This window comes from Palaemon carinicauda, chromosome 35, assembly GCF_036898095.1.
Source record: "Palaemon carinicauda isolate YSFRI2023 chromosome 35, ASM3689809v2, whole genome shotgun sequence".
In the NCBI taxonomy this organism is placed as follows: Eukaryota; Metazoa; Arthropoda; class Malacostraca; order Decapoda; family Palaemonidae; genus Palaemon; species Palaemon carinicauda.
In genome coordinates this window covers 79,461,691-79,483,205 of record NC_090759.1, presented here as the reverse complement: position 1 = coordinate 79,483,205, position 21,515 = coordinate 79,461,691, and the positions used below count along the sequence as shown (strand labels likewise).

At 35.9% G+C, this 21,515-nt stretch overlaps 1 protein-coding gene across 1 annotated transcript in view; it reads left to right on the top strand.

The window, feature by feature from the left end:
* LOC137627376 (SLIT-ROBO Rho GTPase-activating protein 1-like) overlaps positions 1–21,515 on the top strand; it is a 150,273-nt gene that overhangs the window by 81,782 nt on the left and 46,976 nt on the right. The window contains exons 3-7 of the mRNA XM_068358464.1: positions 9,781–9,964; positions 13,376–13,541; positions 15,607–15,828; positions 16,953–17,081; positions 18,298–18,519. Of these exons, the coding sequence (XP_068214565.1) occupies positions 9,781–9,964; positions 13,376–13,541; positions 15,607–15,828; positions 16,953–17,081; positions 18,298–18,519 (923 nt within the window). The remainder of the gene's footprint in view (positions 1–9,780; positions 9,965–13,375; positions 13,542–15,606; positions 15,829–16,952; positions 17,082–18,297; positions 18,520–21,515) is intronic.

Genomic DNA, 21,515 nt, shown 5'->3' with positions numbered 1-21,515 from the left:
AGCTACAACCCTAGTTGGAAAAGCAGGATGCTATAAGCCCAAGGGTTCCCACATGATAACATAGCCCAGTGAGGAAAGGAAGTAAGAAAATAGATAAAACTAGATGAGAAGTAATGAACAATGAACAGTTATGGGCAGTGTGTCTAACCTTTGACTAAATAGCCCTACTGCAAGGCAGCAGTTTCCACAGTCATAGGCATTGGGCCTTTTGTGAAACAAGCAACACTGGAAGGCAGCAGCCATCCTTCTAGTCGCTTTCTATGACACCCAGGACGTACTGTGGTCGTATTCTTACACGCCTACCACAGGGTAATGCTTTTATTCCTACATCAGTGTAAAAGAAAATAATGGTTTTTATAATCTTGTGGAATGATCATCCTAATCGGGTAGTTGAATCAGTAGAACTTCAAAAGTTCAAACTTGCAGCAAATGTTTTTATGTCTTTATAGTTTATTAACTAAATATCTGTTTTGATGTTGATACTGTTTTTAGAATATTTTATTTTAGCTGTTTATTATTTCTCATAACGTCTTCATTTCCATATTTCCTTTCCTCACTGGGCTATTTTTCCCTGTTGGAGCCCTTGGGCTTATAGCATCTTGCTTTTCCAATTAGGGTTGTAGCTTAACTAGTGTTAAGAATATGAAACTCTGATTTATCAGCAAAATGTTATCCTTAATATCTTTCAAATCATTAGAATTCAATTTGAATTTTGGGCTGCAGATATCGCCAGCGGTGTGCTATTATAAACTTCAATAGCATTTCGCATGGAATTGTTTTGTCCTAACTGAAGGCTATTTATGTGTAAATGCTTTTATTAGTACCCTGATTATACACGATATCTTGGGATAGGCGTTCCGGGGGTTAGAACCCCCATGATACCTGACGGTAATTCTCTTGTAATATCACTCGCAGAAATATTATACGGTAGGAAGCTGCCGGAGGGAACTTCCATCAGGACGACATGGCCACCATCTCACCCTAAAATAGATTTTTCCTAAGTCAAAATCCATTTATTGTCTTCATGATACAAAGAAATATAGTGTACTTTGTAGTAATGCCTTCTGATTGGAGAAGTTAATTTTTATATCCAGAAAGTTAATTAATTGTTTTAATATTCCCAGACTTAGAAATGGCTCACATGATAAATTTCAACTATATAAATAAAACAAAAAGTTTCTCTGATCATCACAATTTGCAAACTAGACCGTTGGACCGTCAACTTTACTGACTCCGAAATATGTTAAACAGAGTATTGAGGACTTTGGTTATTATGTAGGCAACAAGAACATTCTGTAATGATTTTGATATTGAAATAAGTGATTCCCAGAACAGAATCAGCAATGGAGAAATTACAAAAGACGTGCCCTAAACCTTCACCCAATATTAGAGAATTCCTTCACTGACCTAAAATACAGTGAACACTATGGAATGGTAGGTCATTCAAGTACAGTGTAGGAGAATGTGCTTAAGGGCCGCTCATGAATGGCAGAGGCAAGGGACAGTGACATTGCCCTATCAAACGGGACAATGCCCTAGAGACTGACCATATAAGCATATGATCAGTGCCCAGGACCCTTCTCCATCCAAGCCAGGACCAAGGAGGGCCAAGCAATGGCTGCTGAGGACTTAGCAGATAGACCTAATGGCTCCCCCAAAACCCACATCCTTAGTTCACAAGAATGGTGAGGTTGCAGCGACCAAAGAAACTATCGAGTTTGAGCAGGACTCGAACCCCAGTCTGGCGTTCACCTGTATTGCTACACCCCTACCACAGAGCAATAGACTTATTCCTACCTAGCAGTGACTACATACATGTCAAGAAAATGCATTTATATGAAAAACTAATTTATTACCAAGATATTTCTCTTGTTTTGGTCTTTGTTTCTTTCAAATCATTTGAATTCAATCTGAATTGTGGTTATTCTATTCATGATACAAAGAAATGTCTGCTAATTGGAGAAGTTAATGCGTACAGTATATCCAGAAGGTTGATTTCACTGTTTTTATTATATCTAGACTTAGAAAGGACTTACATTTTTCTAACTATCTAAAAAAACAAAAAGTTTTTCTGTTCGTTACTATTCGCAATGTAGACCGTTGGACCGTCGACTTTATTTACTCCAAAGTTTGTAAAACAGAACTTTGGTTATTATGTAGGCTACAAAAACATAAATTGACACTTGAATACCTACAAGTAAACCTTAATATTAACCCTATTTGGAAATTTCCAACCCTTAACCCCCAAGGGTTATCTTTTTCAAGCACATTTTGCAGTATATTTTTTTCAAGCACATTTTGCAGTATATTTTTTTAAATTGCTCTAACAGCCTTAATTTTCATCATAGAGAGGTCAGGTTGGTCTCATTCTCTTGGAAAATGCCTGAAGTTTCTCAAAAAAATTATCAAAAATATGCAAAAGATAAATTTTATAGCATTTTTTTGCAAGGACGTACCGGTACGTCCATGGGGGTAAAGGGATGAGTTTTGTGAAACGCACCAGTACGTCCTTTTGGGGGTAAAAGGGTTAAAATGAATACTCTGTTACACTTGTATAAGTATAGATTTTGTCTAAATAATTAGTTATGTTCCGAAAACAGGCCACACATTTAAGTGATAGTATTGTCCAAGTGTCTCCATCTGCTGGTGGTGAATAAAGACAAAATCAAAAGCAAAACTGGAAAAGTGGATGACTTTATCAAGATTCTTTGAAAAGTTCAGAATTATGGTGGAAGACTAAAAGAATGGTTAAGATATCATTAAAGATAATATTCTTGTAATGTATTTTGCTTTTATTATCTGTGTTGTCTTAAGATATTTTTAAAAATGTGACTAAAGTGTTTTTCTTTTCCAGGTGATCGGCATCAGTACGAAGAAGCCTTGCCAAGATCACTGAAGAATCTTCTGGTGTTGATAATGACATGAAGAAGCCATGGATAATTACACCTAGAGTACATCAAGAATCCACGTAGCTACAAGACCTCTCTCGTCTATTACGAAAGTCGCCGTTTTTTACTTTGATAGTTAAAGTATTTTGGTGTATATATATATGTATATGTGCGTGGTGCAAGATTGTTTGAAAGTACTTTATGTTTGTAAACTAATGATTTTCAATAGTTGGAGAATTCACAGGTTCATACATGGAAAGCTGTACGTTTGCAGCTCAGTAAATGGATGTGTGTGTGTGTGTGTGTTGCTTGAATCATTCTTCATACTGAATGATAAGGACATAAATTTATTCATTATCAGCTCCTTCCTTTCCCAGGATCCAAATCTATTATCCTCAACTGTTCTGTCATTATCTTTCAGTAGGATTTTATGTCTCAAGTCCTACTTGAAGGATTTTTGCAGGATTTCAAAAATGTCTTCCACAAGTCTCTTCAAGTCTTTTTCTTGTAATGTCTTAACCATTTAGTTACGGCTCATTTTCCCTTTGCTTACGCATACACCAAATAGCTTGGCCTATTCTTTACGCATTCTCATCTTTCCTCATACACCTGACAACACTGAGATTACCAAAGAGTTCTTCTTCACTCAAAGGGTTAACTACTGTACTGTAGTTATTCAGTGGCCACTTTCCTCTTGGTTTGGATAGAAGAGACTCTTTTAGCTATGGTAAACAGGTCTTCTAGGACATTCCAAAATGGGTTAGAGTTCTTATGATTGAGGGTATACTCTGGCGGATATAGGAAAATTTGCCGTAAGACAATTTGCTGTATGGATATTTAGACGCAGACATTATGCCACAAAGCGTAAGAGAAGGCAAAATAAAATTGTATATAAATGGCACCTTAATCATTTATATATATATATATATTTCTTTGGAATATTTTTTTTATCTTATTTCATTTGTAGAGCATATTGTTATATTTATTTACTTTGATTTTCAATCATTTGTTTACTTACGGATATATATAAGAAAAGAAATGTAGAACATAAAGATTAGAAATAATGAAGGTCTCACACTTTAAGTCATCCATTTTTTAGAATTATAATCTTTATTTCTCAAGACATTGATCTCTTTCGATGGGTAACAGATATTTGCAGCCCATTATGGAAAACCTCCTACTCTGTTGTTGATTTCATACACTTTCCAAAGACTAATAGGAAAAGTGGGCGGATCTTTACATGGACGAGGTCCCCCGCTTCTCTTTTGCTCCTAAACCCAGTTTTAACAATCGATTTGCACGTCAGAACTGTTTCGGACCTCCACCGGGTATCCCCTGGTTTCGTCCTCACCAGGCATAGTTCACCATCTTTCGGGAACCAAGGGCTTCGCTCCAAGTTCTATAGATGTATCATTGGTGTCTTGAGGAAGTGAAGGAATGAATGATTTGACGTTTCTCTGGAATCCTGACATCGAAGGTCCTTGACGTCTTGAGGCAAAATGAATGCGAGTGGCATAAGGAACTCCACTTTCGTGTTGAAATCACAATCGTTTTGATATCAAACCTTAAACCCAGTATCTGTCACCTTTCTGCAAGCATTGTTACAGACATAACTAGAGGGGCAATCAGTAGAGCGCAGACCTCCACCGCAGCGGTAGCTTATTTCTTGACCTTGACCTTGACCTTCTAAAACTTAATATGTATATGGCGTGGATTTTCATACATTCAAATATGAACCATCTTCATTTTTCTTTCTCCCACCTTTCTCATCAGCAAATAAATCTGCAAGGAATAACTGATTGTGTCCACAGATATTGCAAACGAAGCAGGGGAGGGAAGAGAAGACGATGGATTGATGAACTAAGAATATTTGCCAGTTTAGACTAGCATAGAAAGGCTAAAATCACTGCCATTGCAACTATCTTCATTCTTCCTTCTCCCACCTTTCCCATCATCAAAAAATCTGTATTGAATAAGAGATTGTGTCCCGAGATATTGCAAACAAAGCAGGGAAGAGAAGACGATGGATTGACGAACTAAGAATATTTGCCAGTTTAGACTTGCATAGAAAAGCTAAAAACTCTGCCATTGCAACTATCTTCATTCTTCCTTCTCCCACCTTTCCTATCAGGAAAAAAATCTGCAATGAATACCAGAATGTGTCCCAAGATATTGCAAACGAAGCAGGAGAGGGAAGAGAAGACGACGGATTGACGAACTAAGAATATTTCCGAGTTTAGACTGGCATAGAAAGGCTAAAATCACTGCCAGATCTTTGCTCAGCCTCTATAACACTTAAAACTCATCTAGAAGGGTAAAATTACTGCCAGATCTTTGCGATGAAAAAGACTGATATATGGTTTGTGTTAGAGCGAGCCCTGTTTGTGGTTTGTTTGTGTTGCTAAGGAACGTGCTTGTCCGTGCGCTGTACGAGTATGTGAGCGTGATTTCCCTTCGTAATTACGTGCACGTTCAAGCTGCTGTTTCGTGCGTGACTTTTTTTTTTTTTTTTTTTTTTTTTTTTTTTTTTTTCCTCCAGAAAATTATCTTCAGTTTAAAATTCTTCTCTATTAATCACATGATAATTTTACACTGTTATTAAACTATAGTGTACGTAATCCGTCAAAAGTGACGGGTACATATTTAGAATGATAGAAAGACATGCGCATAGATTCAACCCTTCGCATCCCCTCCCTCTTTCCTAACTACAATATGGCAGTTTTAGCAGTTTGAGTGGTTACTGTCTAGCGTGAGGATATATATATATATATAATATATATATATATATATATATATATATATATATATATATATATGTGTGTTGTGTGTGTGTGTGTGTGTGTGTGTGTATGGAGAGAGAGAGAGAGAGAGAGAGAGAGAAGAGAGAGAGAGAGAGAGAGAGAGAGATTGACTGACTACAGTTAATAAATGCTTACGTATCACCATCTTATTTATAACATAAAGGAACTAATGATAATTCTTGAAGGTTGACTAAATATCTCATGAAATAATGACTTCTAAAATCTTTTGTACCATATAATTATCCTAATGATGATTATTCGAGGAATCTTTAATTAAAAATAGCTGTATATTTTATGATTATCTTCATGATAATGCATAATTGTTGAGAGATTCTTTTCCTCTTGCAATGCCATTCCCCAAATCACTAACAGATGGGTTCCTGATTCTGCTTTTTTTTTTTTTTTTTTTTTTTTTTTTTTTTTTTTTTTTTTTTTTGCTATTATCTCTAGTTAATGGTTTTATGTCTCCTGTTACTAATGGGTAATTAGCCATTATCTAAGTTGGTGGGTTTGTAAGTGGTTGTCTTCTGTAGATGTAATTTATTGGTGTATAGTCTCTCTCTCTCTCTCTCTCTCTCTCTCTCTCTCTCTCTCTCTCCTTCTTTAGTTCTACTTTATCTCCAGCTAACCTCTTGGCTAGTACATTGGTAACGTTTTCGCCTAGAATTCGCTTGGTAGCAGATCGATCCCAGCCTCCTGGCTAGTACATTGGTAACGTTTTCGCCTAGAATTCGCATGGTAGCAGATCGATCCCAGCCCCCTGTCTAGTACAGTAGTAATGTGTTCGCCTAGCATTCGCATGGCAGCAGATCGATCCCAGCCTCCTGGCTAATACATTGTTAACGTTTTCGCCTAGCTTTCACATGGCATCAAATCGATCCCAGCCTCCTGGCTAGTACAGTAGTAACTTTTTCGCCTAGCATTCACAAGGCAGTAGATCGATCCCAGCCTCCTGGCTAGTAAAGTAGTAACGTTCGCCTAGCATTCGCATGGCAGCAGATCGATCCCATCCTGGAACCGTGAGTTTAAACTGTTTACTGGCGAGGCCACTGCTTTGTTTGAGCACCACAGTAGGGGTTTGAGCTTGCTTGGCTGACATTCTGGTGAGCACCTATTCTGATGGAACTCCAACTGAAAGACACCTTTATATTATTGCCCACAATCTTTTATAATTTCCCGTACCTTCCTCATGGCGCCATCTATGGACGAAAATCACAAGTTCTCTTCTTGCGTGTCGTAAGCACGCCTATACTTGACACTCCTTTCATAATATCCATTTGGGTTTGTTTAGCCCTTTATATTTACGTGTCCGTGGCTTCGTTTCTTCAGTGGTTCCCGTTCCCTTGGATGGTGAGGTACTTGTTTCTCTTTGGTCTGATTTATGGGTGTTTTATGGTGACCCAAAAACACGTGGAAATACGATCGAATTGTATAAATATTTAGGATTCGAAAAATCTTGCTGTCTTGGGAAAAGGTTTTACACATGCATGTGTGTATGTATGTATATTTGTTTGTTTATATATGTGTGTATATATAAAATGTGTATATATGTATATGATAATTTTTGTATGTATACGTGTTTTTCATATATATATATATATATATATATATATATATATATATATATATATATATATATATATATATATGTATATATATAAGCCATAAATACTTCTTAATATTGGATTTTCTTTGCCTCGGGGTCAAAGACCCAAGGGAGAAACAACATATATATATATATATATATATATATATATATATATATATATATATATATATATATATATATATATATATATATATATATATATTTCACTTAAGCATATATAATTTATCAACTTATTTATCATTTTTCTTCTTTTTTAATACCCTGTATCGAAGAACTATATGTTAAATTGAGCGATTTTTTTTTCACTTAAGTATATATAATTTATCTACGTGTTTAAAGTATATATATATATATATATATATATATATATATATATATATATATATATATATATATATATATACATACTTTAAACAAGTTGATATATTATATATACTTAAATGAAAAAAGAGTGTTTAAGTTAAAATACAGTTCTTCAATACAGGGTATCAAAAAAAAAATTATCAACTTATCTAAAGTATATATAATTTAGCAACCTATTTACCAATTTATTTTTTATTTTTCAATACCCTGTATTTAGGAAAAAACTATATATGAACTTTTTAAACAGCTAGGAGTTACAAGTGATAAATTAGTATAAGGAAAAACTATCTATGTTATTTTTGGAAGAGCCAGCAAGGGTGTTTCTTGAAGGCGTATAGTTTGTACACCAGTATGTGTGTGTACCGCGTATGTGTGCGTGTTTGTACAGCTGTTCTTTATATGTTCTTTTACTCTCCACTTCGCAGAGCCCCTCCCCCTTTATCCTTCTAGGGAGGGGAGGGGGCAAATCCCCCCTAGGTAAACTCTTTTTTTTTTTCGTGTTCGCTGCGTTTTGAATAGAAGGTATGCCAAAGAGATTAGGCTTGTAAATGAGTTTTGTCTTGTGTGTATAAGTGTAGATAATAGTTTTAGAAGTTTTTTGAGTTTCTGAGATGTTCTTTTTATTACAATGCAGTATATATATATATATATATATATATATATATATATATATATATATATATATATATATATATATATCACCAAAATTGTAGAAAACAAACAAATTTATCGTTGATATTTCGAAGTTATTACGTCAAATTCAGTGACAAATGATATAAAATTATCTAAATTTACCAAAGAATTGCCTTTATAGATTATAAATCAAAGTAAATGAACTTTAGAATGTATGTATATATATATATATATATATATATATATATTCTAAAGTTCAATATATAATTATTTGTTCTGATTTATAGTGAAGTATTTGACTCTGAGGACTAGTATGGAAATCATTATTGAGGAAATGAATTAACCTATGGATTATAGTCTAAGGGATGTGCACATCTAATTTGACCTTTGACACTACCTCTATATATATATATATATATATATATATATATATATATATATATATATATGTATATATTCATGTGTTTGTAATAGTTACATTATAATTTGTACTTAAAATATATTATGTAAGTTCTTAACTGTTACAGAGTTTGATGAAAAAAGTTCCTTTGTTGTCATTGTTGAAAATAATTTATAAATAGAAATTTTGTCTTTATTATCCTTGCAGAAAGTGGTATCATTTCTTTGTTGTTTGCAGAATTTTATACCTGTCCTCGTTGTCTTTGCAGAATTTCACACTTGTCTTTGTTATTCTTGCAGATTATACTGACCCCTCTCCCCGTTGTCTTTGCAGATTTCATACAATTGTCTTTGTTGTTCTTGCAGAAGTTTATACTCTGTAACAATGTTTTCACCGTCCATACACACCTCCACACTGACCCGTGTCCTTTTTGTTCTTGCAGAATTGCAAACTGTTGTCTTTATTGTTTTTGCTAAAGTATATACCGACCCCTATTCCCGTTCTCATTGCAGAATTTCACACTGTTGCCTTTGTTGTCCTTGCAGAAATTTATTCCGATCCCTGTCCTTGTTGTCATTGCAGAATTGTAACCTGTTGTCTTTGTTGTCCTTGCAGAATTTTATTCTGATCGCTGTCTTTGTTGTCATTGCAGAATTTCACACTATTGCCTTTGTTGTCCTTGCAGAAATTTATTCCGATCCCTGTCCTTGTTGTCATTGCAGAATTGTAACCTGTTGTCTTTGTTGTCCTTGCAGAATTTTATTCTGATCGCTGTCTTTGTTGTCATTGCAGAATTTCACACTATTGCCTTTGTTGTCCTTGCAGAAATTTATTCCGATCCCTGTCCTTGTTGTCATTGCAGAATTCCACACTGTTGTCTTTGTTGTCCTTGCAGAAATTTATACCGACCCCTGTCCTTGTTGTCATTGCAAAACTTCACACTGTTGTCTTTGTTGTCCTTGCAGTAATTTATCCCAACTCCAGACGCTGTTATACTTTGAGTATTTTGTAACACATTCTTTCTAAGAGTTTCCCACTGTCCTTGCAGACCCTCACACTAACCCCCTGTCCTTCTTGTCCTTGCAGAATTACGGTCGCAGTTGAACGAACAGTTACGCTCCCTCGATGGACGGGTCGACACGCAGACGGCGTTGGTGGTGGAGCTGCAGGAGTGGTTCCGTAGGAGGGCAGAGCTCCACCAGGACTACGCCTCCAAGCTCGACAAGCTCTCCAAGTCCTTACACGCGAGGCACAAGGAACAGAAGATCAAGTGAGTGCAAACTTCTTTTTCTCTCTCTCTCTCTCTCTCTCTCTCTCTGATAAAGGTTTCTGTTCGTGAGAATTCCCCCCCCCCCTCTCTCTCTCTCTCTCTCTCTCTCTCTCTCTCTCTCTCTCTCTCTCTCTCTCTGATAAAGGTTTGTTTGTGAGAATTCCTCTCTCTCTCTCTCTCTCTCTCTCTCTCTCTCTCTCTCTCTCTCTCTCTCTCTCTTGGCTTTTCTATTGTATCGTCATGATCAGCGGAGTTGTACTAGTCAGGGCCACCCATGCTAGGTTGGTTTGCTCAGCAATCAGACAAGAATTTCTCACTTTCACCAATCTACACTTACCAAACCCCAGACATGATATATATATGTATTTATAATATATGTATATAGTATATATATATATATATATATATATATATATATATATATATATATATATATATATATATATATATATATATATATACATACACACACACACACTACATCAATTGGCTTCTATAGCAAAGTAGCTACACACACACACACACACACTACATCAATTGGCTTCTATAGCAAAGTAGCTGCACATCAATGCTATCCATAGCAAGAAGTTCTAGCAAGAAACACGACTCGCAAACCGAAGGTCAGGTTAAATCGAAGATAACCATCCAAGAAGTAACGCCCACTGGAAGAAAGTTTCATAAATGCAAAGAGCTTCCGTAAAGTCCTCGAAACCTACGCCTTGAGGAGACTGTGCCAAGTCGACCTTGAACTTGCTTATATGTTTGGTGTCTGATTCGTTCGACGCTGATTGTATCGAGTGTTACCTTGGAGTGGCACTCGTCCTCCTATTGTGTGCTGCCTTTGAAGGGGGTTTAGACTCTCTCTCTCTCTCTCTCTCTCTCTCTCTCTCTCTCTCTCTCTCTCTCTCTCTCTCTCTCTCTCTCTCTCTCTCTCTCTCCTTTTTAGAAAAGTATACCAGCACCTAGATTATCTTATTAGTTTTGGTTTAGATATGTTTAGATATCTTTTAGATGTGGAATTGGCTGATTGGTTGATCCAAATATATTTCCTTTAACAGGAGTTAATATCACTGGAGAGAGAGAGAGAGAGAGAGAGAGAGAGAGAGAGAGAGAGAGAGAGAGGAGAGAGAGAGAGAGAGAGAGAGAGAGAATATGCTTGTAAAAGATGTATAGAATAAGGGAATATTTGTAGAATGTTGAGAGAGAGAGAGAGAGAGAGAGAGAGAGAGAGAGAGAGAGAGAGAGAGAGAGAGAGAGAGAGAGAGAGAGAGAGAGAGAGAATGCTTTCAAAAGATGCATAGAAGTATTTTAAGAAGAGAAATGAATATTTTTAGAAGGGTTTAAAGTGTGTGTGGGAGAAATTGAGAGAATAAGACTGTACAATATTTTTAGATAACCATAATATAATTTTCGTCTATAGATTATTATTATTATTATTATTATTATTATTATTATTATTATTATTATTATTATCATCTATGCTACAACCCACATTGGAAAAGCTAGATGTTATAAGCCCAAGGGCTCCAACAAGGAAAAATAGCTCAGTAAGAAAAGGAAATAAATAAATGATATGAGAAATAATTAACAATTAATAAAATATTTAAAAAAACAGTTACAACATCAAAACAGATATTTTATATATAAAACTATAATAAAAACTTACCCTACTCAACATAGAAATAAATAAACGAAAGGAGAAATAATTAACAATAAAATATTTCAAAAACAATAACATCAAAACAGTTATTTCTATATAAACAATAAAAATAAAAAGACTTATTTTAGCCCATTCAACATAAAAACATTCGCTGCGAGTCTACCGATTCAACTATACTCAATTTTTATTAATGAGGCACATTTATACTGACTCGCAGCGGTGCCCTTTTAGCTCAGAAAAGTTTCCTACTATTTGATTGGTTAGAATTATCTTGTCCAACCAATCAGCGAGCAGAAAACTTTTCCGAGCTAAAAGCGCACCCCTACGAGTCCGTGCAAATCTACCTCACTAAAAAGAATTGATTATACCAAATTCTCTCTCTCTCCTCGGTGCCCTTTTAGTTCGGAAAAGTTTCCTGCTATCTGATTAGTTAGAATTATCTTGTCCAACCAATCAGCGAGCAGGAAACTTTTCCAAGCTAAAAGGGCACCCCTGCGAGTCCGTGCAAATCTACCTCACTAGAAAGAATTGACTATACCTAATTCTCTCTCTCTCCTCGGTGCCCTTTTAGCTCGGAAAATTTCCTGATATCTGATTGGTTAGAATGATCTTGTCCAACCAATCAGCGAGCAGGAAACTTTTCCAAGCTAAAAGGGCACCCCTGCGAGTCCGTGCAAATCTACCTCACTAAAAAGAATTGACTATACCTAATTCTCTCTCTCCTCGGTGCCCTCTTAGCTCGGAAAAGTTTCCTGCTATCTGATTGGTTAGAATGACCTTGTCCAACCAATCAGCGAGCAGGAAACTTTTCCAAGCTAAAAGGGCACCCCTGCGAGTCCGTGCAAATCTACCTCACTAAAAAGAATTGATTATACCAAATTCTCTCTCTCTCCTCGGTGCCCTTTTAGTTCGGAAAAGTTTCCTGCTATCTGATTAGTTAGAATTATCTTGTCCAACCAATCAGCGAGCAGGAAACTTTTCCGAGTTAAAAGGACACCCTTGCGAGTCCGTGCAAATCTACCTTACTAAAAAGAATTGACTACACTTAATTCTCTCTCTCCTCAGTGCCCTTTTAGCTCGGAAAAGTTTCCTGCTTTCTGATTGGTTAGAATTATCTTGTCCAACCAATCAGCGAGCAGAAACTTTTCCGAGCTAAAAGCGCACCCCTGCGAGTCCGTGCAGATCTACCTCACTAAAAAGAATTGACTATACCTAATTCTCTCTCTCCTCGGTGCCCTTTTAGCTCGGAAAAGTTTCCCGCTATCTTATTGGTTAAAATTATCTTGTCCAACCAATCAGCGAGCAGGAAACTTTGCCGAGCTAAAAGGGCACCCCTGCGAGTCGGTGCAAATCTACCTCACTAAATAGAATTGAATATACCTACCTGTAATTCTCTCTCTCCTCGGTGCCCTTTTAGCTCAGAAAAGTTTCCTGCTATCTGATTGCTTAGAGTGATCTTGTCCAACCAATCAGCGAGCAGGAAACTTTTCCGAGCTAAAAGCGCACCCCTGCGAGTCCGTGCAAATCTACCTCACTAAAAAGAATTGACTACACCTAATTCTCTCTCTCCTCAGTGCCCTTTTAACTCGGAAAATTTCCTGCTATCTGATTGGTTTGAATGATCTTGTCCAACCAGTCAGCGAGCAGGAAACTTTTCCGAGCTAAAAGCCCACCCCTGCGAGTCCGTGCAAATCTGCCTCCCTAAAAAAGAATTAACTATACCCAATTTTCTCTCTCCTCTCCATCTCCAGACGAGAACAGCTGCACCTGTTCAGCGTCTACAGCTGCTGGAACTCCCTGATGACGCAGACCAAGAAGGACGCCAGAGACCAAATGGCCATGGCCGATGTGTACCTGAACAATATCATTCCAAGATTCACTCAGGTCCAGGATGACGTTACCAGAATCTACAAGAGGGTGAGTGACCTAGTGCTAGAGAGAGTGTGTTTAGGTGTTTAGAGGTCCTTGAAGGAGATATGTATTGCACTATAGCTTAAAGTATTCATATGTAGCAATTATGACCTAAAATGTTGATTAGGAACAATTATGACCTAATTATTTATTAAGAGCTTTTATGACCTAATTGTTTATTAAGAATTATGACCTAATTATTCATTAGAAGTAATTATGACCTAAAATACTCATAGAAGGATATGTGTATTGTTCTATTGCTTAACGTATTAATTTGAAGCAATTTTTATGACCTAGAATATTCATTAGAAGCGGTTATGACCTAAAACATTAATACAAGGAATTGTGTATTGTACTATTGATTGAAGTATTGATTTGATTATCAGCATTTATGAACTAAAATATTCATTAGGATCAATTATGACCTAAAATATTCATTATGAGCAGTTATGACCTAAAACATTCATAGAAGGATTATTATGTATTGTACTATTGATTGAATTATTCATTTTGTTTGTAGCATTCATGACCCAAAATATTCATTATGAGCAATTATGACCTAGAATATTCATTAGGAGGAGTTGTGACCTACTTATTCATTAGTAGCATTTATGACCTAAAATATGCCTAGTTATTCATTAGTAGCATTTATGACCTAAAATATTCATTAGGAGCAATTGTGACCTAATTGTTCATTAGGAGCAGTTGTGACCTAATTGCTCATTAGGAGCAATTATGACCTAGAATATTCATTAAGAGCAATTATGACCTAATTATTCATAAAGAGCAATTATGACCTAATTACTTATTAGGAGCAGTTGTGACCTAATTGTTCATTAGGAGCAATTATAACTAAAATATTCAGTACAAACAATTATAACTAAACATTCATTCCAACCCATAGACTTAGATTTTTAGTTAATAGTTTGCTTAAGAATTAATTTCTTGTCAAGGTGTAAGTTAATCGCCTATAGTCCATTTCTTTTAGCGAGGCATATTTGCACCGACTCGTAGCGGTGCCCTTTTAGCTCCGAAAAGTTTCCTGATCGCTGATTGGTTGGACAAGATAATTCTAACCAATCAGCGATCAGGAAACTTTTCCGAGCTAAAAGGGCACCTTTGCGAGTCGGTGCAAATCTGCCTCGCTAAAAGAAATGGACTATAGTTATGTTTATTTTCAAATGATTTTCATTGCTAAAGTGAATTTATGACTTTCATAACAGCTGCAGTTGTAGTAAACTGTTTGATAATTTGCAGACACATGTACATGAAATTTGCATTTTGTCAAAGTTCTCTTGTAAGAGAATAATTCTACGGAAATTTCCTGTATTTGTGAGCATTAAGCAGGAAGGTACAATGCTTATGAAGTGTCTGGATATAGATTGATAATTATTCTTCTCATAGATTTAGCTTAATTCTGGGATTACTTTAATGACAAGTTTACTCCCAGTTTTATGAATTATATTGATGTTATTCTCTGTCCGCCAGGGTAAAGCCGATCCAGTGATATACTGTACTTTGAACTCAGAATATTTTGTTAGAGGAAATTTAAAACAAGTAAATAAAAAGACATTTTAGATATACATTTTTTTATCATTAAATGCTTTGGTTTGTTCTCATTTAAAAAATGGCGAGATCTGCTTTTACCGTTATACCTGTAATTATACTCTGGCCTTTAAAATCAATACTGTAAGTTGGTGTTCCCTTCCCACCTGGAATGATAACGTCATCCCGTGAAGAAATTGCTTTTGGTGATAATCTCCAGAATTTGTTTCCTTGTTTCTGGAATGCAAGAAATTCTGCCCCTTTTGATAGTCTATAAAAATACAGCCAACCCAAACAAGACTGTTTAAGGCTTTTTGATGATCTCCCTCCCCCGCCCCCCTTGTTAATTCAGTATAAAGTATGTAGATAGTTGGATAGTTAAATTGGTGTTTAACTTACTATTTAGTGTTTATCATAAAGTAGTTTGTGATTCTCATGTAAGTAATGGATCTAATGCAGTACGGTTTGTGCAGTGATTTTATCGTGACTTTCATCCACGTACTAACATTCCTTCTTGTGACTTCAGTGCCGGGAGATTGGCTACGAAAGCCACGAAGAGTTGCTGAAGGTGCTCCACGAGCTACACACCACCATGCGGACGTACCACACCTACCAGACGGAATTCAAGAATGCAGAGACCAAGCTGCGTAACTTTGAGGCCCAGCGGTCCAAGTTGGAGCAGGGGATCCCCAAAGAGAAGTTGGAAAAGAGTAAAAAGTTCAAAGTCATCGAGAAAGAAATTCAGAAGGTAATATGCAGTGATTCAACTTAGTTGTGTAAGAGATAAGGAAAGGGATTTTGACGAAGGAAAAATCTATTTCTGGGAAGAGACCTGTGACGCCCGGTGAAAGAAGTCTTTCTTTACACTTTTCTAATATAAATCTTCCAAATATACTAGAGAAAGATAAAAGCATGGAATGCAGAGGTTACTACCCTCGCGCGATCACCTTGTGGGTGTCGTGTATACAGCAGGGGCGTGTGGAAACCACTATTCACTGGCTGTCTTCCATTTAGATAATCCCTTCATCAAAGGGGAGGGCCTTGACAGGCCCTAGAGACCACAGTTGAACTACCCCACCGACACGACGTGTTTGAAACATAATGCTGTACATGTACACAGACGCACCCAATGAAAGAGTAATTTTTGGGTTCGAGCCATGTCGTCCTGATGGAAGTTCCTCAAAGGCAGCTTTCTATTTGGGATATTTCTCCATCAGGATGACATGGCTATCTCACCCAAAAATATATTTATCCTATGTCAAAATCCATTTATTCATCAGGCATCTGATGTAATCTCATCCCAACCATGTTCTGCCTATTCGTAAGTTCATATATTTTGTGTCATAATCTTTTCAAGGTGACCTTTTTAAACCAGTTTTGGGTAGTAAACTAGAATGTATAAGTGCATACAATGAAAGAGTAATCGTTGATGTGACATTGAATATATCTCGTCTCATTCATGTTTTATGTATTCAGAAGTTCATATATTTAATATCATATTTTGTTAATGTGAGAATTTTTTTAAAACCAGTATTTCTTTGGTATTTCCTTTTCAATATTATGCAATTTGACCTTTTGACCTATAAACTGAATTGGTATAACTTATGATTTGGAATGATTTAAGAAATTACCTTATGGGAAAGTAATCCGTTAGTGCCCTTTGTTTCCATTAATGTTATATCTAATTGCATCCTATTTCCTGTATTTCTCTATTCTCATTTCATTTACTTCTAACTCTGAATTGATTCAAATTAATTCCCTTTAAAATACTTCAATATATCAAGTTCTTTTTAATTTGAGAGTTTTTAAAAACCGGTTTTACGTAGTAATTTGTCTATTGGCAATAGAATTGAACGAAAATGTTTTTTCCAGCGGAGTAACAAATACATGGATGCAAAATTGAAGGCCCTGAAAGCTCGCAATGAATACATTCTCTCCATGGATTCCGCCAATGCTGCAATCCACAAGTACTTTGTTGAAGATCTGTCAGACATTGTTGATGTGAGTAGCTATTATCTTTTACATGTTGGTTTATTGTTATTATTATTACTTACTAAGCTGTTGTGGCTTAGTTGGAAAAGCAGGATGTTATAAGCCCAGGGGCTTCAATAGGGAAAATAGCCCCGTGAGGAAGGGAAACAAGGAAAAATAAAATATTTAAAGGAGAGTAACAACATTAAAATAAAAATCTATATAAACTATAAAAACTTAAACAAAATAAGAGAAAGAGAAATAAGATAGAAGAGTGTGTCCAAGTGTACCCTCAAGCAAGAGAACTCCAGCACAAGACAGTGGAAGACCATGGTACAGAGGCTATGGCACTATCCAAGACTAGAGAACAATGGTTTGATTTTGAAGTGTCCTTCTCCTATAAGAGCTGCTTACCATAGCTAGAGAGTCTCTTCTACCCTTACCAAGAGGAAAGCGGCCACTGAACAATTACAGTGCAGTAACCCCTTGGGTGAAGAATTGTTTGGTAATCTCAGTGTTGTCAGGTGTATGAGGAGAGAGGAGAATTTGTAAAGAATAGGCCAGACTATTTGGTGTGTGTGTGTGTAGGCAAAGGGAAAACGAACCGTAATCAGAGAGAAGGATCCACTGTAGTACAGTACTGTCTGACATGTCAAAAGACTCCATAACACTCTAGCAGTAGTATCTCAACGGGCGGGTGGTGCCCTAGCCAACCTACTACCTATAAATAACGAAATTTTATCTTGGTTTTAACAATTTTGGAATTTAGGTAAATCATCAAGGGATATGTATGTCCTAACATTTTGTCATTTAGCCCTTAAATTCAGCAATAGTTCTATATTAGAATTGGCCTGTAAGTAAAATATTATCTTGTAGTAATTATAATAGCCTCATTTTGGTAATAGTTTTATATTGGAATTTGCTTGTAAGTAAATTACAATCTTGTAGTTATAATTTCCTCATAGTTGGTAATTTTTGAAGAATTTTAAAAGATAGTTGATTCAGTTGTAGATTTATTCTAGCAAAAATACAGTATATAAAGAAAAAAATGTAAATAACATATTCTGTTAGCACGTAAACAGGAACATGTAATTTTGTTTGGTATATTTTGAAGAGTTTGAAAAGATAGTCGACTCGGTTGAGGATTTATTCTAGAAATAATAGGTAAATTAGATATGAAGATAAGAAGTGTTTTTTATTTTTATTCACACACTGGTGTATTGATTGAGTTGCTGTCTCTTTCTAGTGTATGGACTTCGGATTTCACAGCAGCATTGCCAGAGCCCTGCTTGCCCACGTATCGGCGCAGGAATGCGTCCGCAGAAGTCTGCAGAGTAGTATAGACGACCTTCAGAAAACCATCAACAACCTGGACTCCCGACTCGACAAGCAGCGGTTCCTCGAATACAACAACGCGGCGTTTATGTTGCCGAAAAAGTTCGAGTTCCAGGGACACAAAGGCGATGAGGTGGGTGAATACAACCTCCTTGCTTTTGCTTTTTGTTGTATGATGAAATTATTATTATTTTGGCTAATAAAAATCTACAGTTATATACGTTGTACATTTTTTTTTAAATGCGGAAGCTTTCGCGCTTTTTACGAAGTGCCTCTTTAGCTGAAGAGGCACTTTGTAAAATGTGCGGAAGCTTCTGCATTTTCTAAAAATATACAATACATATAACTGTGAATTCTTAATAGCCAAGATTTCTAGACACTGCATGGTGCTTTATTCAAGTTATTATTATTATTATTATTATTATTACTAACAAAGCTAAAACCCTAGTTGGTAAAGAAGGATCCTATATGCTCGGGGCTCCAAGAGGGAAATATAGCCCGGTGAGGAAAGGATCAAGGAAATAGATAAACTAGGAAAATAATGAATAGACATTATAGAATATCTTTAAGATTAGTAACAACTTTAAAATATATACAGTATGTTGTTCGCTCCTAAACGGTAGGATGTTCATATTGATTTGCTAATGTGAAGAAGTCATCAATATTCTTGAGTTGATTATAAGTATTGATACATAACTTCAAAACAGTTCTTATCTATAATTATGCTTATTGGATTAAGAACATACATATGATGATTACGATGATCACAGTCATAGTGCATGCCCATATGTGTGTGTGTGTGTACGTGTGCGTACGTAAACATTGGCTGAAGTCATTCTTTTCCAATGCAAGGAAATAGTGTACTGTAGTTATGCTTTTGTAGATGCCAAAATTAATCTTTGCTCAAATAAATTGAAGACAAAAACATTTACAAGAACTGACATTTACACTAGCAGAATGCTTTACACATACTGTAGTTCAAATTTAAATACAGTATTCAGTACAATCTTTTAATGTAAAATTCTTTTGGGAAAACATGTAGATTACAGTATTGCTGAATTTGTCGGTAAAGATAGCTGTTTGTTTAGGGAAACTTGTTAGTAATACTGTAAAGGTTTAAAGGCTACTCATGAATGGCAGAGGCAAGGGACAGTGACATTGCCCTAGCAAGCAGGACAATGCCCTAGACACCAACCGTATATACATATGAACAGCACCCAAGCCCCCTCTCCATCCAAGCTAGGACCAAGGAGGGCTTGGCAATGGCTGCTGATGACTCGGCAGATAGAGCTATAGGCTCCCCCAAACCCCTCATCCTTAGCTTACAAGGATGGTGACGTTGCAGCGACCAAAGAAACTAAAGAGTTTGAGCGGGACTCGAACCCCAGGCTAGCGTTTACCAGTCATGGACGTTACCACATCGGCCACCTCAACCCAAAGTCCTATTTTGAACTCATGGCATTGGTAAAAAAGTCAGTCAATATGGCACTTGCCTAATATTTCCATCATGCTAGATTTTGATAAGTGGCTGTCATGGTACAGCACAAGTTAAAGGCCGTGTAATACTGCAGTACTTTTTAAATTTTTTTTTACCATCCATATTTTAAAAACAATTTAAACACACCAGTGATCATATAAAATGCAAATTCATATTGAGAAGAAAATGAGAGAATACCAACTGAGGAAATGGTCCAATTCAAGAGTTAATAAGTGGAAGTTGAGGGAGGCTTAAAAAGGATGAACGGAAAAGTGACGGGACCAGACGAGTTACCAGCAGAGATTTTGAAGTATTAAAAAAGAAAAACCGATCCCAAATAGGGACGAGCTTGTAGAGAAAGAAGAAGGGCTTAGATACATGAGCATTCGTTAAAATCATATAGAATCACTCGTTCTCCATACGCTAAAGCCTTAAACTGACAAGAATACAGTAAATCTAAGCTTAGAAGATGACAACAAATGTAAAACTCACATGGGGTTGACACATTAGGTTCTCAAACAATGTCAGTGGACTCGCAAGATATAACATAGCTTAAAGCCTTACCAAACTAGATAGGTATTTATATGAATATCAAGGCACAGACAATTTTTAGATACCTAAATCATGAGAAACAAACAGACTTTACAAAATTGTAATAAGATAGCAAATTACGATGTTGCATGGCTAATATGTTGTCTTACAGATGATAAATAAAAAATTGGTAGATGTAAATTAGTTTGATTATGTTTGATGGGTAAAAGGCTGCCTTGAAAATTTTGAACGTAGCTCTAGAATTACAGTGGAATACAGTACAGAAATGCAACTAGCTGTATCTGTAGCCAAATTGCTTTTTAAAGAAACAAAGCCGAAATTGCGTTTCCAATTGAAACCAATAAAAAATCATTTTAGAGTCTTAGCTCTGTTAAATAATCATTTTAGAGTCTTAGCTCTGTTAAATCATCATTTTAGAGTCTTAGCTCTGTTAAATCATCATTTTAGAGTCTTAGCTCTGTTAAATCATCATTTTAGAGTCTTAGCTCTGTTAAATCATCATTTTAGAGTCTTAGCTCTGTTAAATCATCATTTTAGAGTCTTAGCTCTGTTAAATCATCATTTTAGAGTCTTAGCTCTGTTAAATCATCATTTTAGAGTCTTAGCTCTGTTAAATCATCATTTTAGAGTCTTAGCTCTGTTAAATCATCTAGAAACTAAAGTTTATAATTCAAACCATGAAACTTCATGTGGAGATTTACGCACAGTTTACTACATGTGAAATTTTTAAAGATAATCCATATATGTTAATGCTTTAGCTTGAACAGTGTTATTACAGAATTGACATCAAAGGAAGAAATGACTTTACTTTTAGTAGGCATTTTAAAAGAATTATGAAAGTGATATGTCTGAAATTTTGATATATCATACTTGTATTTTCTCTTTACTTTTAATTATACAAGAATTATTGTATGTTCAGGCTTTTATACATTGTCTTTAGATGTGTAATGTATAAGATATTTACCAAATGTGGGATATCAGCAATGCCTTGTCACATTTAATTTGTTCGGTACATTTCAGTACATCCTGTTGCATCCAGGTTTTTTGGCGTATTATCCCACCGACTTGATTTTAGAATGCCTATTAGAGTACATTTAGCA